At 47.0% G+C, this 18,658-nt stretch overlaps 2 protein-coding genes across 2 annotated transcripts in view; one reads left to right on the forward strand and one right to left on the reverse strand.

Annotated features, from left to right (window-relative positions):
- Positions 1 to 557, reverse strand: part of P2RX3 (purinergic receptor P2X 3) — a 38,892-nt gene extending 38,335 nt beyond the window's left edge. Inside the window, exon 1 of the mRNA XM_074231508.1 lies at positions 239 to 557. Within this exon, the coding sequence (XP_074087609.1) occupies positions 239 to 357 (119 nt within the window). The 5' untranslated portion in view covers positions 358 to 557. The remainder of the gene's footprint in view (positions 1 to 238) is intronic.
- Positions 558 to 7,341: 6,784 nt separating this feature from the next.
- SSRP1 (structure specific recognition protein 1) lies at positions 7,342 to 18,422 on the forward strand. Its single transcript, XM_074231507.1, has 17 exons — positions 7,342 to 7,465; positions 7,626 to 7,727; positions 8,058 to 8,243; positions 10,992 to 11,097; positions 11,286 to 11,476; positions 11,587 to 11,817; positions 11,966 to 12,069; positions 12,153 to 12,281; positions 12,843 to 13,064; positions 13,651 to 13,723; positions 14,166 to 14,304; positions 14,463 to 14,508; positions 15,146 to 15,275; positions 15,724 to 15,894; positions 15,999 to 16,093; positions 17,026 to 17,209; positions 18,156 to 18,422. Exons 2-17 carry the CDS (start codon positions 7,674 to 7,676, stop codon positions 18,231 to 18,233), a joined length of 2,139 nt encoding a protein of 712 aa, XP_074087608.1. The 5' UTR covers positions 7,342 to 7,465; positions 7,626 to 7,673; the 3' UTR covers positions 18,234 to 18,422.
- The last annotated feature ends 236 nt before the right edge of the window (positions 18,423 to 18,658 follow it).

Genomic DNA, 18,658 nt, shown 5'->3' on the forward strand with positions numbered 1-18,658 from the left:
TTTGAACCTCATCCCCTCAAAAAATGTGCAGAAAACAAGGTTCCAATTTGGGCATGGGACTCTTTGTTTCAAAATCTGCCTCCTGGAATGAAGTACTTCCCTCCTAAAAGAGGAGAAACCTTGAAGGATGAATTGAAACAATGGGGTAAAGAGAAGAGAGAAGAAAAAAGAGCACCCCTCCCTAATTTGGTAGAGATGGGGTTGCCCTCACCCCACTAGGTTGGTAACACATACTCACCCCACAAAGTAAGAGATGATGAGAAGCTGCACAGCTCGATTGATGATTCCTATGGTCCAGCTCTTCACCACCACTGACTTGGTAGTCTCATAGGTGAAGAAGTCTGAGATGCAGTTCATGCTGAGAAAGCACCCAGAAGCTGTTAGGAAGGAAGCAACTGTCTCTGAATCAGAGACTGATAGCAACCCCCTGGAAAGTGAAGTCTCAGGGCAGAGAGGTTGAAGGAGAAAATCTAAAAGGATAGTTTAATGAGGGGCCAGCTCAGTGGGGTAGGAAGCCCTTGAAGCCAGGAAACCCTAATACTTAGCCTTGTAACAGCTCCCTGGCCACTCTGGCTGTTTAGAGCCCGGGCGGGGACCCCTCTTTTTATTCGATCTCCACCCCCATCAAGTGATGTCACAGTGGGATGGGTGGGTTCTGAAGTATCTCCATTCCTGGATTCTGAATTGATGGCCTTGGTCCCTTGGGACTTCTGAATTATCCACACTGTATACTGCCTCTTCTCTATCCTTGGCAGCTCTGCTAGTGCCTCTCTCTCCTACCCCATAAGCCTCCCTGCATTCCAGTTCTGGATTCCTATTACTATTATGAGGACAAGGATTATATCTAATTTATCTTTCCATCTCCCCCAAGTATTTAGTATAGTGGGTTGAACATAATATGTGTTTAATTAATATCTGTTGAATGAATTAATGAACGTTTCATGTCCTTTATCTTGTTCTACACACCTCATCTCCCTGAAACTCTAAATGAAATTAATAATCTTCATTCTCTACCCTGTAGGCTCCCTTATCTTAGTGTTTAAGCACATCAGAAGAAACCCAGAAAGCCTTGCTAAAGATTGTGAAGTCCTCGAGATTATTTATATATAGATGTATATATATATATATATATGCACATATATATGTATATATACAGACACCCATATATGCACACATACATATATATGTATATGCAAAGGGTCTATATAGAATATATATAGAGAAATTAGAATAGAAGTTAGGATTGGATTTGGGAAATGACTGACTGAATAAGAAGACTTTATCCTAGAACCAGATCTTTGTTTCTGAATAGAGGGATATAGGAAGGCTAGGCTCTTGACTAGGGATGGAGGGATACTAATGGGGTACAGTAAAAATATGTGTATCTGTAGTTTTCTAGAACCAATCAAACAAGCTTCAAACTGAAAACTGAAGGTAAGGGAGAAAACTATTCCCATAGATCTGTCTGGCTAGATACTACAGAGAAGAGTAGGTGTGGCATAGGAAGAAGATTAACAAAAGATAGGAGACTAAGTGTTCTAAGTGTGCCCAAGAAGAATGCATTGCAAGGTGGGGCTAGGTGGTACAGTAGATAGAATGCTAGCCCTGGAGTCAGGAGTCCCTGAGTTCAAATCTGGCCTCAGGCACTTAATAATTACCTAGCTGTGTGGCCTAGGGCAAACCACTTAACCCCATTTGTCTTGCAAAAAAACCTAAAAAATTGAAATTAAAATTGAAATTAAAAAAAAGAATGCATTGCAGCAAGAGCCCAATATGGCATCTATACACAGATGTGCTAAGTATAGATAATAAATAGGGTAAAGTAGGGAACCAAATGCAAGGATGCAAATTTGACTGCCAATGAAGCAAAACATGATTGTAACCCAGAAGAAAAGGAAATGCTATCTAAAGAGACAAGTGGTAGATACATGAAGAATTCTCTAATCAATTTTGATTTTTTTTAAAAAGATATGAACAGGAGATAGGAGTAAGGATAGGTAACTAGGGATGGAAAAGTATGACTGGATTGAATCTGTGGGAAGAGTATCCAGAATTCTAAAGGTGAAAATGCCTCAAGGATGATGCTAATAAATGCAAAGGGCAAGAGAAAGGGCTTTTAAACTTATTTGGGGATATACAGAGTGTCAAAGAAGGGATAAAGATCCTACTCAGATGATGGTAATGGATGACAGAGAGAAGGGAGAACTATCAACTTCTTTTCTCTGCAAAAAAAAATGAAATACTTAGAGCAGGAAGAAAAGATTCTTATTTAAAAGGGACTTTCAATCTATGATGTGAGGGGATATCAAGAGAGATATATAAATTCAGTGAAGTGCAATAGTGATGAACTGCAATCCAGGGCCCTGAAGATACTGAGAGATGAGATGGTGAAGGCCTTGTCAACATGGAGGATTAAGGAGAGACTACAAGATGAGGCCAACTGGCTCCCCCCCCCCCCCCAACAGCTTCTGGGTGCTTTCTCAGCATGAATTGCATCTCAGACTTCTTCATCTATGAGACTACCAAGTCAGTGGTGGTGAAGAGCTGGACCATAGGAATCACCAATCGATCGAATCAAATATTTATGAATGGATCAATATCTACTTTCAGGGAGCTATCTGGTGGAGTCTGTAGGTGTCTGTGTGTGGTCCTGGACAATATACTTGATTCAATGGCATCTATAAAAATGGGATATGGAAGGGATAACTTACAGATTGGATGCCAGAGTCAAGTTTTAAAAAGGATCCTGGGGCAGCTAGGTGGCACAGTGGATGGAGTACCAGCCCTGGAGTGAGGAGGACATGAGTTGAAATCCGGCTTCAGACACTTAATAATTTCCTAGCTGTGTGACCTTGGACAAGTCACCTAACCCCTCTGCCTTGCAAAAAATAATTTTAAAAAAGATGCTAATGCCCTGTAGGTCAGAATCTAATCAGATGAAATCAAAGTGGGATAAATGTAAAATTCCACACTTGGATTAAAAGGCAATTTTATAAGTATAAGGGGATACTAGGTAGTGCAGTAGATAGAGTGGTACCCTGGAGGCAAGTGGAGCAGAATTCAAATGAGGTCTCAGGCACTTGATCCTTACTAAGTATGTGACCTTGGGCAAGTCGCTTAACTCTAATTGCCTTGACAAAAAAAAAATTATGAGTTGAGTATAAGATGGGGGAAAAAATCCTAAGAACATCTTGGGGATGATGGAGTGAGAACTAATGGTGTAACCTAGCTGCCAAAGAAGCTAATATGATCTCAGACTGTATTCTGATTTCCTGAATAATTGAGTTAATAATCCCGCCTCATTCTGCCCAGATCAAACTACATTTGGGATATCACATTTTTAGGGAGAGTATTGACAAGCTGGAGGATATTCTGAGGAGAGTGACTAGGACACGGGGGGGTCTGGAGACTATTTGAGTTGGAGGAATATAGAAGGGGTAACCTGAGGAAGAGAAGACTGGAGGAGGAGGTCCCAAAAGCTTTCCTCAAGTAGCTGAAGAGATAAAAATCACCAGGTAGGAGAAGGATGACACTGATGTCACTTGGTCCCAAAGAAGAGTACAATAACTAATGAGTGGAATGTGCAGGGGGGCAGATTTAGGCTTGATGTAAAGGAAAGTGTAGGTGGCCTCAGGAGGAGGAATACCAACTTAGACATTACAATCATTTTATAGATGAGGTAACTGAAGCCCAGGCTGTTGAAGTGGTTTGCCCAGGTTTACATAGGTACTAACTGGCAAGACGGGAATGTATATTCAGGTACTGTGACTGACTCCTAATTCACTGCTCTTTCCACCCCACCAAGCTACTTCCTGTGTAGCCAAAGGGTAAGTGGTAAGATTAGGTGACTTCTAAGGTCCCTTCAAACTCTAAGGTTCTGTGTATTAGTGAGACCTAGCTCTTGCACCAGTTCTGCCCCTACTTGTATAAGTCCCTAAAGCTTTCTGAATCTCAGTTTCCTCATCTCCACAATTATTGAACCAAAGGACCTATAAAGTAGATAGATCATTGTAGCTGTAAGTCCAATGGTCCTGTAATTAGTCCTCCCCTGAGTTCAACAAATTGTGATATATTCACGTAATACGATACCAAAATCCAATTATGGATATGTGTGAGGAAGACAAAGAAATTGCTATGAAATAATATACAGTCATGAAAAAAGATCAGAGCAATGGTGTCCATACAAATAATAATGCTATGAGGAAAAGAACCTGAGAAAGAATGGAACCTTAGAGGAGGGAAGGAGTGACATAATATTATAATGCACTGAAATGAGTTATTTAAATTAAATAAGTAAGCAACTTGAGACTTATGTATTCATAGTTAGAGTTGTTTCCGATAAGACATTTAATAGTTTTTTGATGCTTTACAGATGCATTTTTTTTTATATCTAACATTTCTGACACCAGATCAGAGTGACCCTTCCCTTTCGACAAAGAAAGACAATAAAGAAAAATCTGATCCAGCATCCATATCTGACAGTATACAACCTTATATCCTATTTATTTCTCTGCCAGGAGTGGGGAGGCAGAAAGCATTTAATTCAATTTTCTAAGAGAGAGAGGGAGAGACAGGCAGCAGTTGAAAAAACCAGGATGATTTTCTTGGGGAAACAAAAGTTGGCTCTGATATTTGATTTACTAATCCTAAAAATTGTTTTGCTATTCACGGTGCAGTGGAAAGCTGGTTGGATTTGAAGTTAGGAGTATAGGAGAAGAATCCCATTTCCTTCCCTTTTGCTCAGTAACCATGGCAAGTCAACAAGGAAATTAAAGAGAAACAACATATCTTTTTAAATTCACAGAAGAAAAGAAAGTGCAAAAGAGGAACACAAGAAATGGAGCCATTTTGATACTGATTTGCTGAGTTTTAAAGTTTATAAAGTGATTTAGAAAAATTTCACTGGGTTCTGTAACAACCCTGGGAAGCAGATAATAACATTATTCTCATCTTATAAATGAAAAACCCGAGGCAGTTATTGGTTAAGTGACTTGTCCAGGATCACATGGATAGCAAATGTCTGAGGCTAAGTTTGAATACAGGTCTTTCTGATTCCAGACCTAACAATCTATCTACTATACCACCTAGCTCCTATAGAAAACAAACATTTTATGGATATATATTAAACATGATTGTACAGGTATAACCTATGTCTGATTACTCACTGACATGGGGAGAGGAGAGGGAAGGGAGGGTGGTAGAAAAATGTGGGACTCAAAAGGTTACAAAAAGATGTTAAAAACTATCTTTATATGTAATTGGAAAAATAACATTCAAAAAAGAAAAGTAACATTTTGTTAAGAAACAATATATCTAAGTTCAATAACGTGAATTTTTTTTTGATTCATTGAAATGTTTGCTTCTAAAAAAAGGAAAAAGAACCTATTTATACAAAAAATATTTATAGTAGTTCTTTTGAGATGGCTAAGAATGGGAAATTGAAGGAATGCCTATCAAGTGAAGGATGGCTGATGAAGCTGTGGTATATTATTACGCTATAAGAAATGACACACAGGATAATTTTAGAAAAACCTGAAAAGATTTACATGAACTGATGCATAGTGAACAGAACCAAGAAAACATTGTACACAACAACAGCAATATTGTTCCGTGAAGAATTGTGAATAACTTAGCTATTCTTGGTAATACGATGATCTAAGACAATCTCAAAGGATTGATGAAGTAGATAATCTGCCTCCAGGAAAAAAAAAAGAACTGATAGTTTAAATACAGATGGAAACTATTTTTCATGCTATTTTTCACTTTCTTTCCTTCATTCTTTTTCTTTTATTTGAGTCTTCTTGTACAAAATGACTAATATGGGAATGTTTTATGTGATTGCATATGTATAACTTATGGCTGAGAGCTGAGAGATGAAGTAGGGAGGGAGACAGGGATGGAATTTGCAACTCAAAACTTAAAAGAATGTTAAAAATTTGTTTTAACAGGCAATTGGGGGAAAAATAAAAACACAAGAACTAACAATAAAACAATTTTTAAAAAATGAAGCCTCAGTCACCTTCTCTGTAAAATGTAAAAGATATTCACATGGTTTTGTCTACCCAAGTAGGTTGTTGAGGAAGGACTTTGCAAACTTTTAGAGGGTTGTATAAAGATGAACCATTATTCCCAGAAGTGTCCCAGGATTTTCAGTGTGGGGAACAGTCCCAGTTCTGGACTCCTGCATCCTGTCTGTAAGTAAAGAAGGCTTGATTTGAAATCAGAGGACCTGAGTCTAAATGTCAGCTGTGATGTTTCCCAGTTGGGTGACCTCGGGCAAATTTCTCATGAAGGCTTGGGCTAGGTGGTATTGAACGCTATGGTCTAATAATCACAAATACGCCCAAGAGAAAATCATGTCAACAGACACTGTCGGAAGGATGGAGTGGTTTGAATGGAGAAAACATTGAGCATGGATGCTGGGGGTCTGGGTTCAAATCCTACCTTTGAATCTTATTGTGTGACATTTAACCTCAGTGGAACTATTTTCTCATGTCTTCGATTGTGGGCTCAGTATTGGGTAGGTTAGGTTCAACTTCCTAAGTTAACATATGAGGAAAATGCGAAGGAGAGGGGAAGTGACTTAGCCACGTGCTCTTAAAACAGGTTTTAGATGGCAGAGTTGAGACATGAACTTGGGTCCTCTGACTGCAAGTCCAGGACTCTGCACCTTCTCTGTTTTGTACCGGGGCCGGGGGTGGTCTTTGGTAGGGTGGGCACCCCAGGAAGGCCTGAGTCCAAAGCCGCTAGCTGTGTCCCTTAAGCACGTGTGCCTCAGTTTCCTCATCTGTCACACGAACCCGGGGAGGCGATGGCAAACCAAACTAGTCCGGCGTTTTTGCCAAGAAAATGCCAACTGGGAAGTAAGATCGGGGAAAATTGTAAAACTCAAAATGAATACAGTCTTTAAGGACAAAAAAAAGGCAATGCCCGCGGGAGCACAAAGCCCCCCCCGCGGGTGGCTGGCCGCCTGGCGGCACGGGGGGGGGGCACGCCGCTGCTGCCGTGCCAGGGCGCTGCCCGGCCCGGTGCCCGCACTGCGCCCGGCGCGGGGCCCTGCGTCCCGGGCCGCGGGGGGCCGCTGGGCCGGGCTGGGGGCTCCCTCCTGGGCCCGGGCCCCGGGCAGCGGGGGGAGGGGCGCGGCCACGTGCGCCCCGACGCGGCGGGCCGCCCGGCCCACCGGCGCGAGTGCGCACGCGCGGCCCCGGCCCCGCCCCCCGCGCCGCCGGCCCCGCCCCCGCGCCGCCCCGCCGCGCCGCGGTGCCGCCTCCGGCCGCCAGGGGCGCTGCGCGCTCCGCTCTAGCCCGCTCGTCCGCTCGGTGGCGGCGTGGCTTCCGGTGGCGGGAGCCGGGGCTGCGCACGCGGGAAAAGCTCCCGACCCGGAGCCCCCTCCCCGCCCCCCGGAGCCCGCCCGAGCCCCCGCCGCCCGCGCCCGCGCCCCCAGCAGGAGCCCGGGCTTGAGGAGGTGAGCGGGCGCGGGGCGGGGGAGGGGCGGCAGGGGGAGGGGGCCCCGCGGGGGAGGGGGCCCGGGTCGGCCACAGGCGGCCGGGGGTGCCCGGGGGCCGAGGCCGGGGGGCCGCCGGCGCACCCCTCTCGCCCACCCTCACCGGCCGCGTCCCTTCCAGCTCGTCCCGTGCCCCCGCGGAGTCGGCGTGTTCGGTGCCCGGGCCAGCATGGCAGAGACGTTGGAGTTCAACGACATCTACCAGGAGGTGAAAGGCTCCATGGTAAGGGCGCGGGGGAGGGGGCCTGGCCCCGTGCCCCCTGGCAGCCGAGGCTGCCAGGCGGGACACCGAGTGAGTCTGGGGCCTTGCTGGGCCCTGCACGTGTGGGGAAGGCCGACTTCAAAGCCACACCACACCCTTGGAGCTTCTCTAGTGCCCCTGATGCTGCAGGTGGAAAACCTGTTGGCCCTTAAGTAGGACCGGCTTACTGGAGGAGGGGGCGCAGTGCCCCACTACCTCCAGTTTGCCCACGCTGTGCCTTCTGGCAGGGTCATAGGAAACCACAGTCCGTTTTACGGATGCTCACTCTGAATGTTCGGTCCTCTTGTGCAGAATGACGGTCGTCTTCGGTTGAGCCGCCAAGGTATAATATTTAAGAATAGCAAGACGGGCAAAGTGGACAACATTCAGGCCGGGGAGCTGACGGAGGGCATCTGGCGACGGGTCGCTCTGGGCCACGGCCTCAAGCTTCTTACGAAGAACGGCCACTTCTATAAGTATGATGGCTTCCGGGAATCGGTGAGATTGGGTTTTCATTCACTACCTCCTCCTGTACCCCGGCTAAGCCCGTCTCACATGTCTGTGTCTTTCCTGAATTCCTTCCCAAGATAACTAGTCTCTTCTATGGGCAAGGGGCAGAACTCTTAGTGATACCTGGCCGTCACCTTCCCTTTCTTTGGTTTTTAGGGGCATATACATTTGACCTATCAGTTTCTTCTCCTTTTTTCTCTATTGAATTACTTGGTCCCTTTGTTTATTTTAATTTTTTTTTCAAAATCAGTTTTCTGTCCCTACCCCCAGAGTTGGAGCAGAAGGGTAAACAAAACTTAAACCCAATGTGCATAGTCAAACAAAACAAATGCCTATATTGACTGTGTCCAGACTATGTATGTCCTGAATATAATGAGTTCATCAGAAACATGCTTTTCTGTCCTCTGAAACCATAGTTGGTCATTGCATGCTCAGAGTTCTTACAACTTTCAAATTTGTTTTTTTTTTTAACAGTGGTATTATTAGTATGTAAATTGTTGTCATGATTTCCTTTCCTGTGCATCATAAATTTCACAGGTTTCTCTAAAACCGTCCCCTTTATCATTTTTTTTAATAGTATACTAGTTTTCCATTATATTTATATGTCATTATTTGTTCAGTTGATGGGTGAAAGCCCTAGTTTCCAATTCTCTGCTATTACCAAAAAAATATATATATACCAAACCCAGACTGTTATTAAAGCTAGATAAGTCCTTTTTTTCTCTTTCTTGGATCTCCTAAGTATAGATCTAATATAGTATCACCACATCCAAAGGGGAATTTAGTCCATTTATGGGTATGGTTCCAGATTACTTTCCAGATCAGCTGAATCGGTTCCTATTTCCACCCGTAATACATTAATGTGCTTTTTCTCACAGCCTTTCCACCATCTGTCACTTTCAGTTTTTGATTTGATTTGATAGGTGTGACTTGGAACCTTATGAGTTACTTTAATTTTAACTTCTTTAATTATTAGTGATTTAGATCAGTTTTTACCTTCAGTTTAGCAGTAAATAGCTTGGGTTGCTTTCCTTGCCTATTTCTAGCGTTTGACCATTTATCATTTGGGGAATGGCCCTTTTAAAACTAGCTTTCCCCACTTTTGCAGTCTTTTTACATCTTATTCCTTGGCAGGCCATCTTCCATCCATTGGCCTCAACTTCCTTGCTATTCCTTGACCCACATCCTATCTCTTGGCTCTGTCCCCCAGGCCTGAGGTACTCTCCTTATCTCTCTATACTGGTTCCCTGACTTCCTTTATATCTCAATTCAAATCCCATCTTTGGAACCTTTCACATCACCATTTAATTCTTATCCTTGTTAATTATTTCCTATTTATCCCATAACTAACTTGTTTTATATTGGTTATTGGACTTGTCCTCTTCATTAATTGTGAGCTTGAGGGTAGGGATTTATCTTTGGAAAATTTTAAATCCCACTGCTTAGTGCTGGGCGTGACCCATACATAGTAGTCCCTTAATAAATGTTTATTGATTATCCTTTGAATCAGTTCCCATGGATCTTGGAATTGAGAATTGAGTTTAACTTTAGCTGTGAAACTTATTGCAAAATTTTTTGATTTTAGATATAAACAAAATTGCCTATTTTTCTTGTTTATCCCTTATAATAATGTTAGCATTTATTTATTTTTATTTATTTTTAGGTTTTTGTAAGGCAGTGGGGTCAAGTGGCTTGCCCAAGGCCATACAGCTAGGTAATTATTAAGTGTCTGAGGCTACATTTGAACTCAGGGACTCCTGACTCCAGGGCCAGTGCTCTATCCACTGCGCCCCCTAGCTGCCCTCAGTGTTAGCATTTATTTAATGTTTTAAGGTTTGCAAAGCTTTTTACAAATGTTATCTCATTTTATCCTCACAACAACAGTAGAAGGCAAGTCCTATGATTATTGCCATGTTACAGATGTGGAAACCGAGGCAGTATTTGAACTCAGATTTTCCTAATTCCAGGCCTACCCTTCTATTCATGAAGCTATTTGATGCCTCTTTTAGCCCTTGGACAAACCTCTTCCCCTACCCTTAGAGCTAAATACTTCCTCAAGCCATGAAATTTGAAAAGTAGTTTCCTCTAAATTATGTGTGTTGTCCTCCTTAATGTTTTAATTCTGTATCCATTTGTAGCATATCTTGGTATGTGTATGGTGTGAGAAGCTTGTCTACATCTTGGTTCTGCTATATTGCTTTTCAGTTTTCTCAACATCATTTGCCACATTGTGAGTTCTTAGTCAAGCGGTTTAGGTTTTTGGGATTATCAAGCACTAGGCTGCTAGGTTTTCTGCTTTTGTGTGTTGTAAACCTAATCTGCTCCACTAATTTACTTCTCTATTTTTAAACTAGCACTTCATTTGTTTTGATGATTACTGCTTTGTGGTATAGTTTGCTATTTGGTACTGCTCAGTCTTCTTATTTCCCTCAAGGGTCTTGATCTTTTACTCTTAGAGATTAGTTTCCCTGTTTTTTATAGTTCTGTAAAGTAATCCTTTGGTGGTTTGATGGGCATGACACAGAATAAATTAATTTCGGTAGCTTTGTCATTTTCCTCATATTGCCTCTACCTTCCAGACTCCATCCCTTTGTACAATTCTCCAGGGATAAGTTCTGATTTAGTTCCATTGTAGGTTATCTTGGGGGTATGAGTATGAACTACTTGATTACTTTTTGGGCATAACATATAGGGATGACTAAGCTAGGCTCACTGGGTCTTTTCTCTCCCTTGCAGGAGTTTGAGAAACTGTCAGATTTCTTCAAATCCCACTATCGTTTAGAGTTGGTCGAAAAGGACCTGTGTGTGAAGGGCTGGAATTGGGGGACAGTAAAGTTTGGTGGTGAGTCCAGAAGATTTGGAATGGGGGGGGGATAATTAGGAATTTCCATAGTCTTTATGATCTCTATCAAATTGTTTTTAACTCTTAACTCCTGTTGTTTCTGCCGCTTTTAGTTGCCCAACAAAACTGGGTGCTTGGGGATATGAGACCTAAGTAGAGCTTACCATATAGTTGTTCCCCTCCTGCAGGGCAGCTCCTATCTTTTGATATTGGTGAGCAGCCAGTCTTTGAGATCCCTCTCAGTAATGTATCCCAGTGCACCACGGGCAAGAACGAGGTGACCCTTGAATTTCACCAGAACGATGACGCGGAGGTCTCCCTGATGGAGGTGCGCTTCTATGTGCCACCTACTCAGGAGGATGGAGTTGACCCTGTTGAGGTAAGAGTTGGGGATGCTGATTGTTGAGCCCCTTGAGAACTGGCAGGTAGCAGTCCAGCTGGGGAAAGGGAAAGGGGCTGGCAGCTGATTGCAGGTTTGCCCTTTGCCAGGCTTTTGCCCAGAATGTGCTGTCCAAGGCAGATGTGATCCAGGCCACTGGAGATGCCATCTGTATCTTCCGGGAGTTGCAGTGCTTGACCCCTCGAGGTCGTTATGATATCCGCATCTACCCGACCTTCCTGCACCTCCATGGCAAGACCTTTGATTACAAAATCCCCTATACCACTGTCTTACGACTTTTCCTACTACCTCATAAGGACCAGCGCCAGATGTTCTTTGTGGTGAGTTCTGGGATCTAGATGAGAAGATTTTTCTTGGTTTGGGGCTGTTGTTGGATTTGGGTAGGTCTGGGCCCTCCATCAGGCCTGGCTTGCTGGAATCAGTCAACCATTGTTTGCGGAGTCTTTACTTTGGCCTTCTCTCTATCAGATCAGCCTGGACCCGCCCATCAAGCAGGGCCAGACCCGTTATCACTTCCTGATCCTTCTCTTCTCCAAGGATGAGGACATCTCCCTGACCCTCAACATGAATGAGTAAGCTAGGGAGCCATGTCAAGACTGCTTGAGGACTGAAGGTACCAAGGAGATGTCTAATTAGTTGTGTTCTGTGTTTGTAGGGATGAGGTAGAGAAGCGCTTTGAGGGTCGTCTTACCAAGAACATGTCTGGGTCCCTCTATGAGATGGTCAGTCGCGTCATGAAAGCCTTAGTGAACCGCAAGATCACGGTGCCCGGAAACTTCCAGGGGTGAGGTGCAGAGACTTGGGGGGAGAGGGGGATTCCCAGCACTAGGGTCTTGGTGTCTGGCGTTGATGCTTCCCTTGTGACTTTGGCTGGCTCACTGCCTTTCTGAATCTGTACCATGGGAATTATGATACTGTGGTCACCTCCTTAGTAACAAGAATGTTATAGACAAGTGTTACAAAATGAGAAGACTTATTACTGTGGTCTGATGTTGGTGACTCCTAGTGCCACCCGATACTGCCGATGGGTCCCCTCTTTTTTTCTGGGGTCCCATGGATTGTGCTGAATGCCTTGACATGTATCTATTGTGTTACTTTGCCCACCACGTGTTTTGTGTCAGATACTTTTGCCAGCTTGAGGGCTATGAAGAAAGGCAAGAACTTTATGTCTCCTTGTCCTCAAGGAGCTCATCTCCTAATTTTGGGGGGGGGGGTAATAATAAAAGAGTTGGGGAACAATTAAATTGACCTCAGGCTCCAGATTGTGTTACTTTTCCTCACCAGCACGGGTGCCCCTGAGCCCATGCAACATCTGTGACTGACTTGAGCCCTCTTCCCCATGCAGACACTCGGGGGCCCAGTGCATCACCTGCTCCTACAAGGCAAGTTCGGGCCTGCTGTACCCCTTGGAGCGGGGTTTTATCTATGTCCATAAGCCGCCGGTGCACATCCGATTTGATGAGATCTCCTTTGTCAATTTTGCCCGTGGCACTACCACCACTCGCTCCTTCGACTTTGAGATCGAGACCAAGCAGGGGACACAGTACACCTTCAGCAGTATTGAGAGGTGAGCACCCCCTTTCCTGATTGACACGCATCCTCTTCCATGTTTTGCTCCTAAACCTTGAATCTGCTCTTGTTGACATAGGTAATCTCTCCTCTGGTTCAAAATGCTTCCCATCCTCCCCTTTTTGGTTTTAGATTCTCATCTACTTTGCTTCCATAAACAGTCTGATAGATGTGTTCCTTTTTAAACTTTTTTACAAATACTTCTGCAGCACTTGGGCTTCCCATCTCTTCTTGTTCTCCAAGAAACGAGCTCATTTCTTAATGATGTCACTTAATCTGACTTTCTGTGTTTCTGATGTTATTGTAGTATGTGGCAGCCTACTTAGACTTCTGCTTTGTCTCTCCTCCTCTCTTTGGGTAATCCATGGTTTTCATTCTTTTGCGATCTTGGCTGACTAGAGTCTAGCGAATATTGATAAGATGACTTTGGGGAAGGGAGCAGCTTGGGACTGGGCATATCCACTTTGGGGTTACATCGGATACTCCCTTGAAGGTCTTTTGATCTCATAAGATTGGTGACCCTTGGCCTTTTTCCCTTGGCTCTCCAGACAGTCCCAGTACCATTGTAATTTCTCTCCTTGCAGGGAAGAATATGGGAAGCTCTTTGATTTTGTGAATGCCAAGAAACTCAACATCAAAAACCGAGGATTGAAAGAGGTACTCGTGTGGTTGGGCAGGTGGGGGCCGTCTGCTCTCCTGACATCACTTGTGCTGGGGTAGGGGGATTAACAGACCGGCAACTTTTTTATTCTCTCTTCTCTCCTTACCCTTATAGAAAAAAGAGGTGCGTGCGACCCCCTCTCCCCCTTCCTCCTGGTGCAGGTTTCCTCAGCATGGCTATGGTTTAGCCTCCTTAACTAGCATGAGCCCTCCCAAGGGCTGGGAGAGTCGTAGTCTCTTCTAACTCAGGATAGGAGTGCCTGGGCCCTAGGCCCCGCATGGTAGTCGTGTGTGCAGTTTGATGCTAGGTTCTTCTGGGAGCTGCTTATTTGGTCTTAACTCACAAGCATGCTGGAAAATTTCTTGAGTGTACTAGTGAGTGGAGGGCTTTGGGGAGCTGGTGAACTGGCCCCTTAGTCTTCCCTCTCTTTTTTTCCAGGGCATTAATCCAAGCTATGATGAATATGCTGACTCAGATGAAGATCAGCATGATGCCTACCTTGAGCGGATGAAGGAAGAGGGCAAGATCCGTGAGGAGAATGCCAATGACAGCAGCGACGACTCAGGAGACGAGACTGGTGAGACAAGGAGCCTGAGGCAGGTGCTCTGCCTCGCACCCTGGAGGAGCGGGTCTGGGGATGAGGCCCGGGCCTGGTGGGGATGGGGGACTGGGCCTGGTGTGGTTATATCCCCTCTCGGGCAGCGTGCACTGACACGCTCTCTTAATTTGTTGCAGACGAGTCATTCAATCCTGGGGATGAGGAGGACGACGTTGCAGAAGAGTGAGTATGGGCATTGCCAGATGTGGGTGAGGTCTTTGGGCCCAGCAGGTGTCTACATGTTCTCTGTTTTAGCTTTAGTGAGTGACTAGTAGCATGAAGGGACCTCACATATTTGGGGATCAGTCATGAGGTTGTGTGGCAATAAAGAGAGGCCTTGGATTTGGAGGTACTGAGTTCAAATCCTGACTTCTCTGTGGTCCTTAGATTCTATAGCTTTAAAAGGAGGTGGCTGAAGTAGTGACTAATTGATTTCTGTGGTCTTTCCTGTACTAAAACTTAGGTCTACCATCAATCTGAGCGTTGATATTGGAGGTTGATTTAGGATACATCCATAAAGAGATTGCAATACTCCCTTGTCCCCCCATATTATTCTGGAGAGCAATCGTAGAATTTGAGGCTAGAAGGGATTTGGTCTAGATCAGCTTCCTCTTTTAACAGACAGATAACTGAGGCCTGGATAACTTCCTGGATACGCACAGATGGGAAGGTCAGAGGGCAGTGAGGAGCTTGAGAAGAAAAAGCCCCACTGCTTTTCCTGACTGCTCAGATGTCCAGGAAGAGTCAGAGCTGGGAGGCGAGGCTCCTCTTGACCTCTCTCCCTCCCTCCTTCCCTTTCTGAGCTCTCTCTTCCTCCCAGGTTTGACAGCAATGCCTCTGCCAGCTCCTCCAGTAATGAGGGTGACAGTGACCGGGATGAAAAGAAGAAGAAACTGGCCAAGAAAGCAAAGGTCGTCAAGGAACGAAAATCTCGGAAGAAGCCTGTGGAGGTGAGGGTTGGATCCTAGCGAGCAAGACATGAGAGCTCTGAGGACCTCTCCAGGTTCATGTAGAAGCTCCTGCTAGGGGCAGCTAGGTGGTGCCGTGGACAGAGCACTGGCTCTGGAGTCAGGAGTACCTGAGTTCAAATCCAGCCTCAGACACTTAATAATTACCTAGCTGTGTGGCCTTGGGCAAGCCATTTAACCCCATTTGCCTTGCAAAAAACTAAAAATAAAATTAAGAGCTGAGTGGGGTGGGTGGCAGGCTGTCTGCTCATAGTCTCCCCTCTCCTCAGACTGAGGGTTAGCTCGTGGGAGAATGCAACTGGGGCAGACCTGGGCTAGTAGGACTTCTCTCGGGTCTCCCTGTGGAGCACCTTGGAATCCAAGGGAGATGGTAACACTTGGGGGATCAGGGTAAATGACACATTTGGGCTTTCCCCTCCTCCTCCTCCAGGGCAAGAAGGGCAAAGATCCCAATGCCCCCAAGAGGCCCATGTCTGCCTACATGTTGTGGCTTAATGCTAGTCGGGAAAAGATCAAGTCAGACCACCCGGGCATCAGCATCACTGATCTCTCTAAGAAAGCAGGAGAGATCTGGAAGGGGATGAGCAAAGAGAAGAAAGAGGTAAGGAGCAGCCACGTCAACAGGGTGGGTGTGAGGAGGGTGATTTCATCCCAGGGATTGAGACCAGCCGTTGTCACTTATGGGTGCTTCTCGTGGGATGATAGGAATGGGACCGAAAGGCTGAGGAGGCCAAGAGGGAGTATGAGAAGGCCATGAAGGAATACAGCGAAGGGGGCCGAGCCGAGTCTTCTTACAGGAAGTAAGTATTGACTGTGGGCACTGGAAATTGTTTCCCCAGTCGAGATAAACACAATGGTGAGACCATGTGGCCTGCCAGGAAAAGGGAGGAGAGTGGAGAGGCAGCACTCACTTTATTTAAGTAATGTGGAAGAGCAAATTAGATTTGGCCCTGAGGACAGAGCCAGGGGAGGTTCAGAGAGACAGTTTGTCTCCAAGAAAGAGAAAACTTCCAAATGGTTATGTCTGGAGGGGGGGGGTGGGTGGGAAGGGGGGCTTTCCCTCTCGGTGGAAGGATCCAGAGGTTGGATGCCATTCTGATATGGCCTTGCTGCAGAGGGGCAATTTAACTTAGTCATGTGCTTCCTAGGTCTCTTCTGGGGGTAACCTGCTCCTTGCTCATTCATGTAAGCATACTAAGAGGTTACGGAGTGTTTAGTCAAAGTCTGGACCCAGAGCCAGGCTTTAAGGAACCTTGTAGGGCTTGATTGCAGTATGGCCCCTTCTTCCATCATCACCATCCTGAAGAGGCTTGGATGGGAACTGGGATGGGTTGGGGGAAAGAATCTGCAGGGAAGTATGGCAGGCACCACTGCTGGTTACTGGAAAAAAACTAGCATGTGTAAAACTTGCATTAGGAATCAGGAGATAGGAGGGGTGGCAGCTGGGTGGTGCAGTGGATAGAGCACTGGCCCTGGAGTCAGGAGTACCTGAGTTCAAATCCAGCCTCAGACAATAATTACCTAGCTGTGTGGCCTTGGGCAAGCTACTTAACCCCATTGCCTTGCAAAAAGCCTCAAAAAAAATTTTTTTTTTTTTTAAAAGGGAATCAGGAGATAGGGATGAGGTGAGAAAACCCATTCTGGAGCTTGAGAAGGGGAGGAAAGGCCTCTGCTGGGGCTCCAGGGGTGGCCAGTGCACAGAGCCTCCAGTCTGAAGCTGTGTCACTTACAGGGACAAGTCAAAGAAGAAGAAGAAGGGAAAGGTGAAGGTGGAGAAGAAATCCACCCCCTCCAAGGGTTCTTCCAAGCCTTCATCCAAACAACTGAGCGAGAGCTTCAAGAGCAGAGAGTTTGTGTCCAGCGATGAGAGTTCTTCAGGGGAGAACAAGAGCAAAAAGAAGAGGAGGAGGAGTGAGGTGGGACAGGCTAGGGGCTTGGGGGGTCTGATGTGGGGGAAGCCTTGGGAAGAGGCTTGGGCTGGAGCTTTGTCCCCTTTGAGAAACCTTGATTTAAGGGCTGACATTGAGGGGTGAGAGTGGAGAACTTCGGAACCAGACTATGCAAGGCGTCTGCTGAGCGGAGGAAGGTGGTCTGAGGGGGCCAAGGAGAGGCCCCTCTGAGGGTGGGGTTTGAGCCAGAGAAAGTGAGAGGAAGGAAGAGGAGCAGGAGTTAGAATTCCTGGCCTGGGTGCCAGCACAGACTCACTGGCAGGATGGGCAGTGGCCTCTTTGAGGGGCAGCTCCCCCAGCCCCCCAGGAGCAGAGAGCAACGGAGAAAAGTCAGAAGGAAATGTATGAAAAGGCTGCGGCGGGAAGGCTTGAGATGCCAAACTGGAGTTTTTTATTTGAACCTGGAGCTGGGAACATAGTTGGAAAAGTTGCCTTGGCGGCTGGGGGGGGCTGGGGGGGGAGCTGAGGATGCCCGAGGATGGTGCCACCCTGACTGCTGAGCAAAGTTCAGAAGCTTGTGGTGAGGGGAGGCAGCTGTGGAGTGGGAGGTTTGAGCTTCTTGCAGCCTGTTGGTGGTGTCCAGCAGAGCAAGCCTTGGCTGAGATGAGGGTGGAATGCCCCGAGATGTGACATGTCTTGTGTGCCAGCCCCCGGGCTAAGAATACCACGTGGGGGTTGGCATCCTCTCCCTCAAGGAGCTCACACTTGAATGGGGAAGGAGTGAAATGTGGGGGGCGTGATGGAAACGGCCTGGAGTAGTGCGGGGGGGGGGGGGGGGTCCGGACCAGACTCCGCTTCAGTAGGAAAGCTGGCCTTGCGGGGTAACGGGGGGTCCTGAGGGGTCAGTGGGGTGGCAGGCTGCACCGGGTGCTGGGAGACCCGGCCCCCAAGGAGTCCTCTCTGGTCCCCCCAGGATTCTGAGGAAGAGGAGGAACTGGCCAGCACCCCCCCCAGCTCCGAAGAATCCGGCTCCGGCTCAGACGAGGAGTAGAGGAGCGCCCCTCCCCCGCCCCTCCCGGCGGCCCCGCCTGTGGACTGAGTGACTGGGCCCCGCGGGCCGGGCCGGGCCGGGCCCCGCAGCTGCGGCCTCGCGGCCCCGGGGCCGCTTTCTACTTGTATTTTGTATTTCTGGTCAGTGCAGCCTCATCAGATTTAATAAAACAAAGCGACTTGTGCAGCCGCCTCGGACGGGCTCGGTGGATGGGGCGGGCCGGGGGGCCGGGGGCCGGGGGCCGGGGGGCCGGGGGGCCGGGGCCGGGGCCGGGGGGCCGGGGCCGGGGCCGGGCCGGGCCGGGCCGGACCGGACCTCACCTCCCTGTCTCCCTCTGTGCCCGGCCCCGGGCTCCCCGCGCGGCCTCTGCGGGCGGGGCCGGGGGTTGAGGCGGGCCCGAGAGGCGGGGGGCGGGCGGGAGCCGC

Source organism: Macrotis lagotis, chromosome 3 (assembly GCF_037893015.1).
Source record: "Macrotis lagotis isolate mMagLag1 chromosome 3, bilby.v1.9.chrom.fasta, whole genome shotgun sequence".
NCBI lineage: Eukaryota > Metazoa > Chordata > Mammalia > Peramelemorphia > Peramelidae > Macrotis > Macrotis lagotis.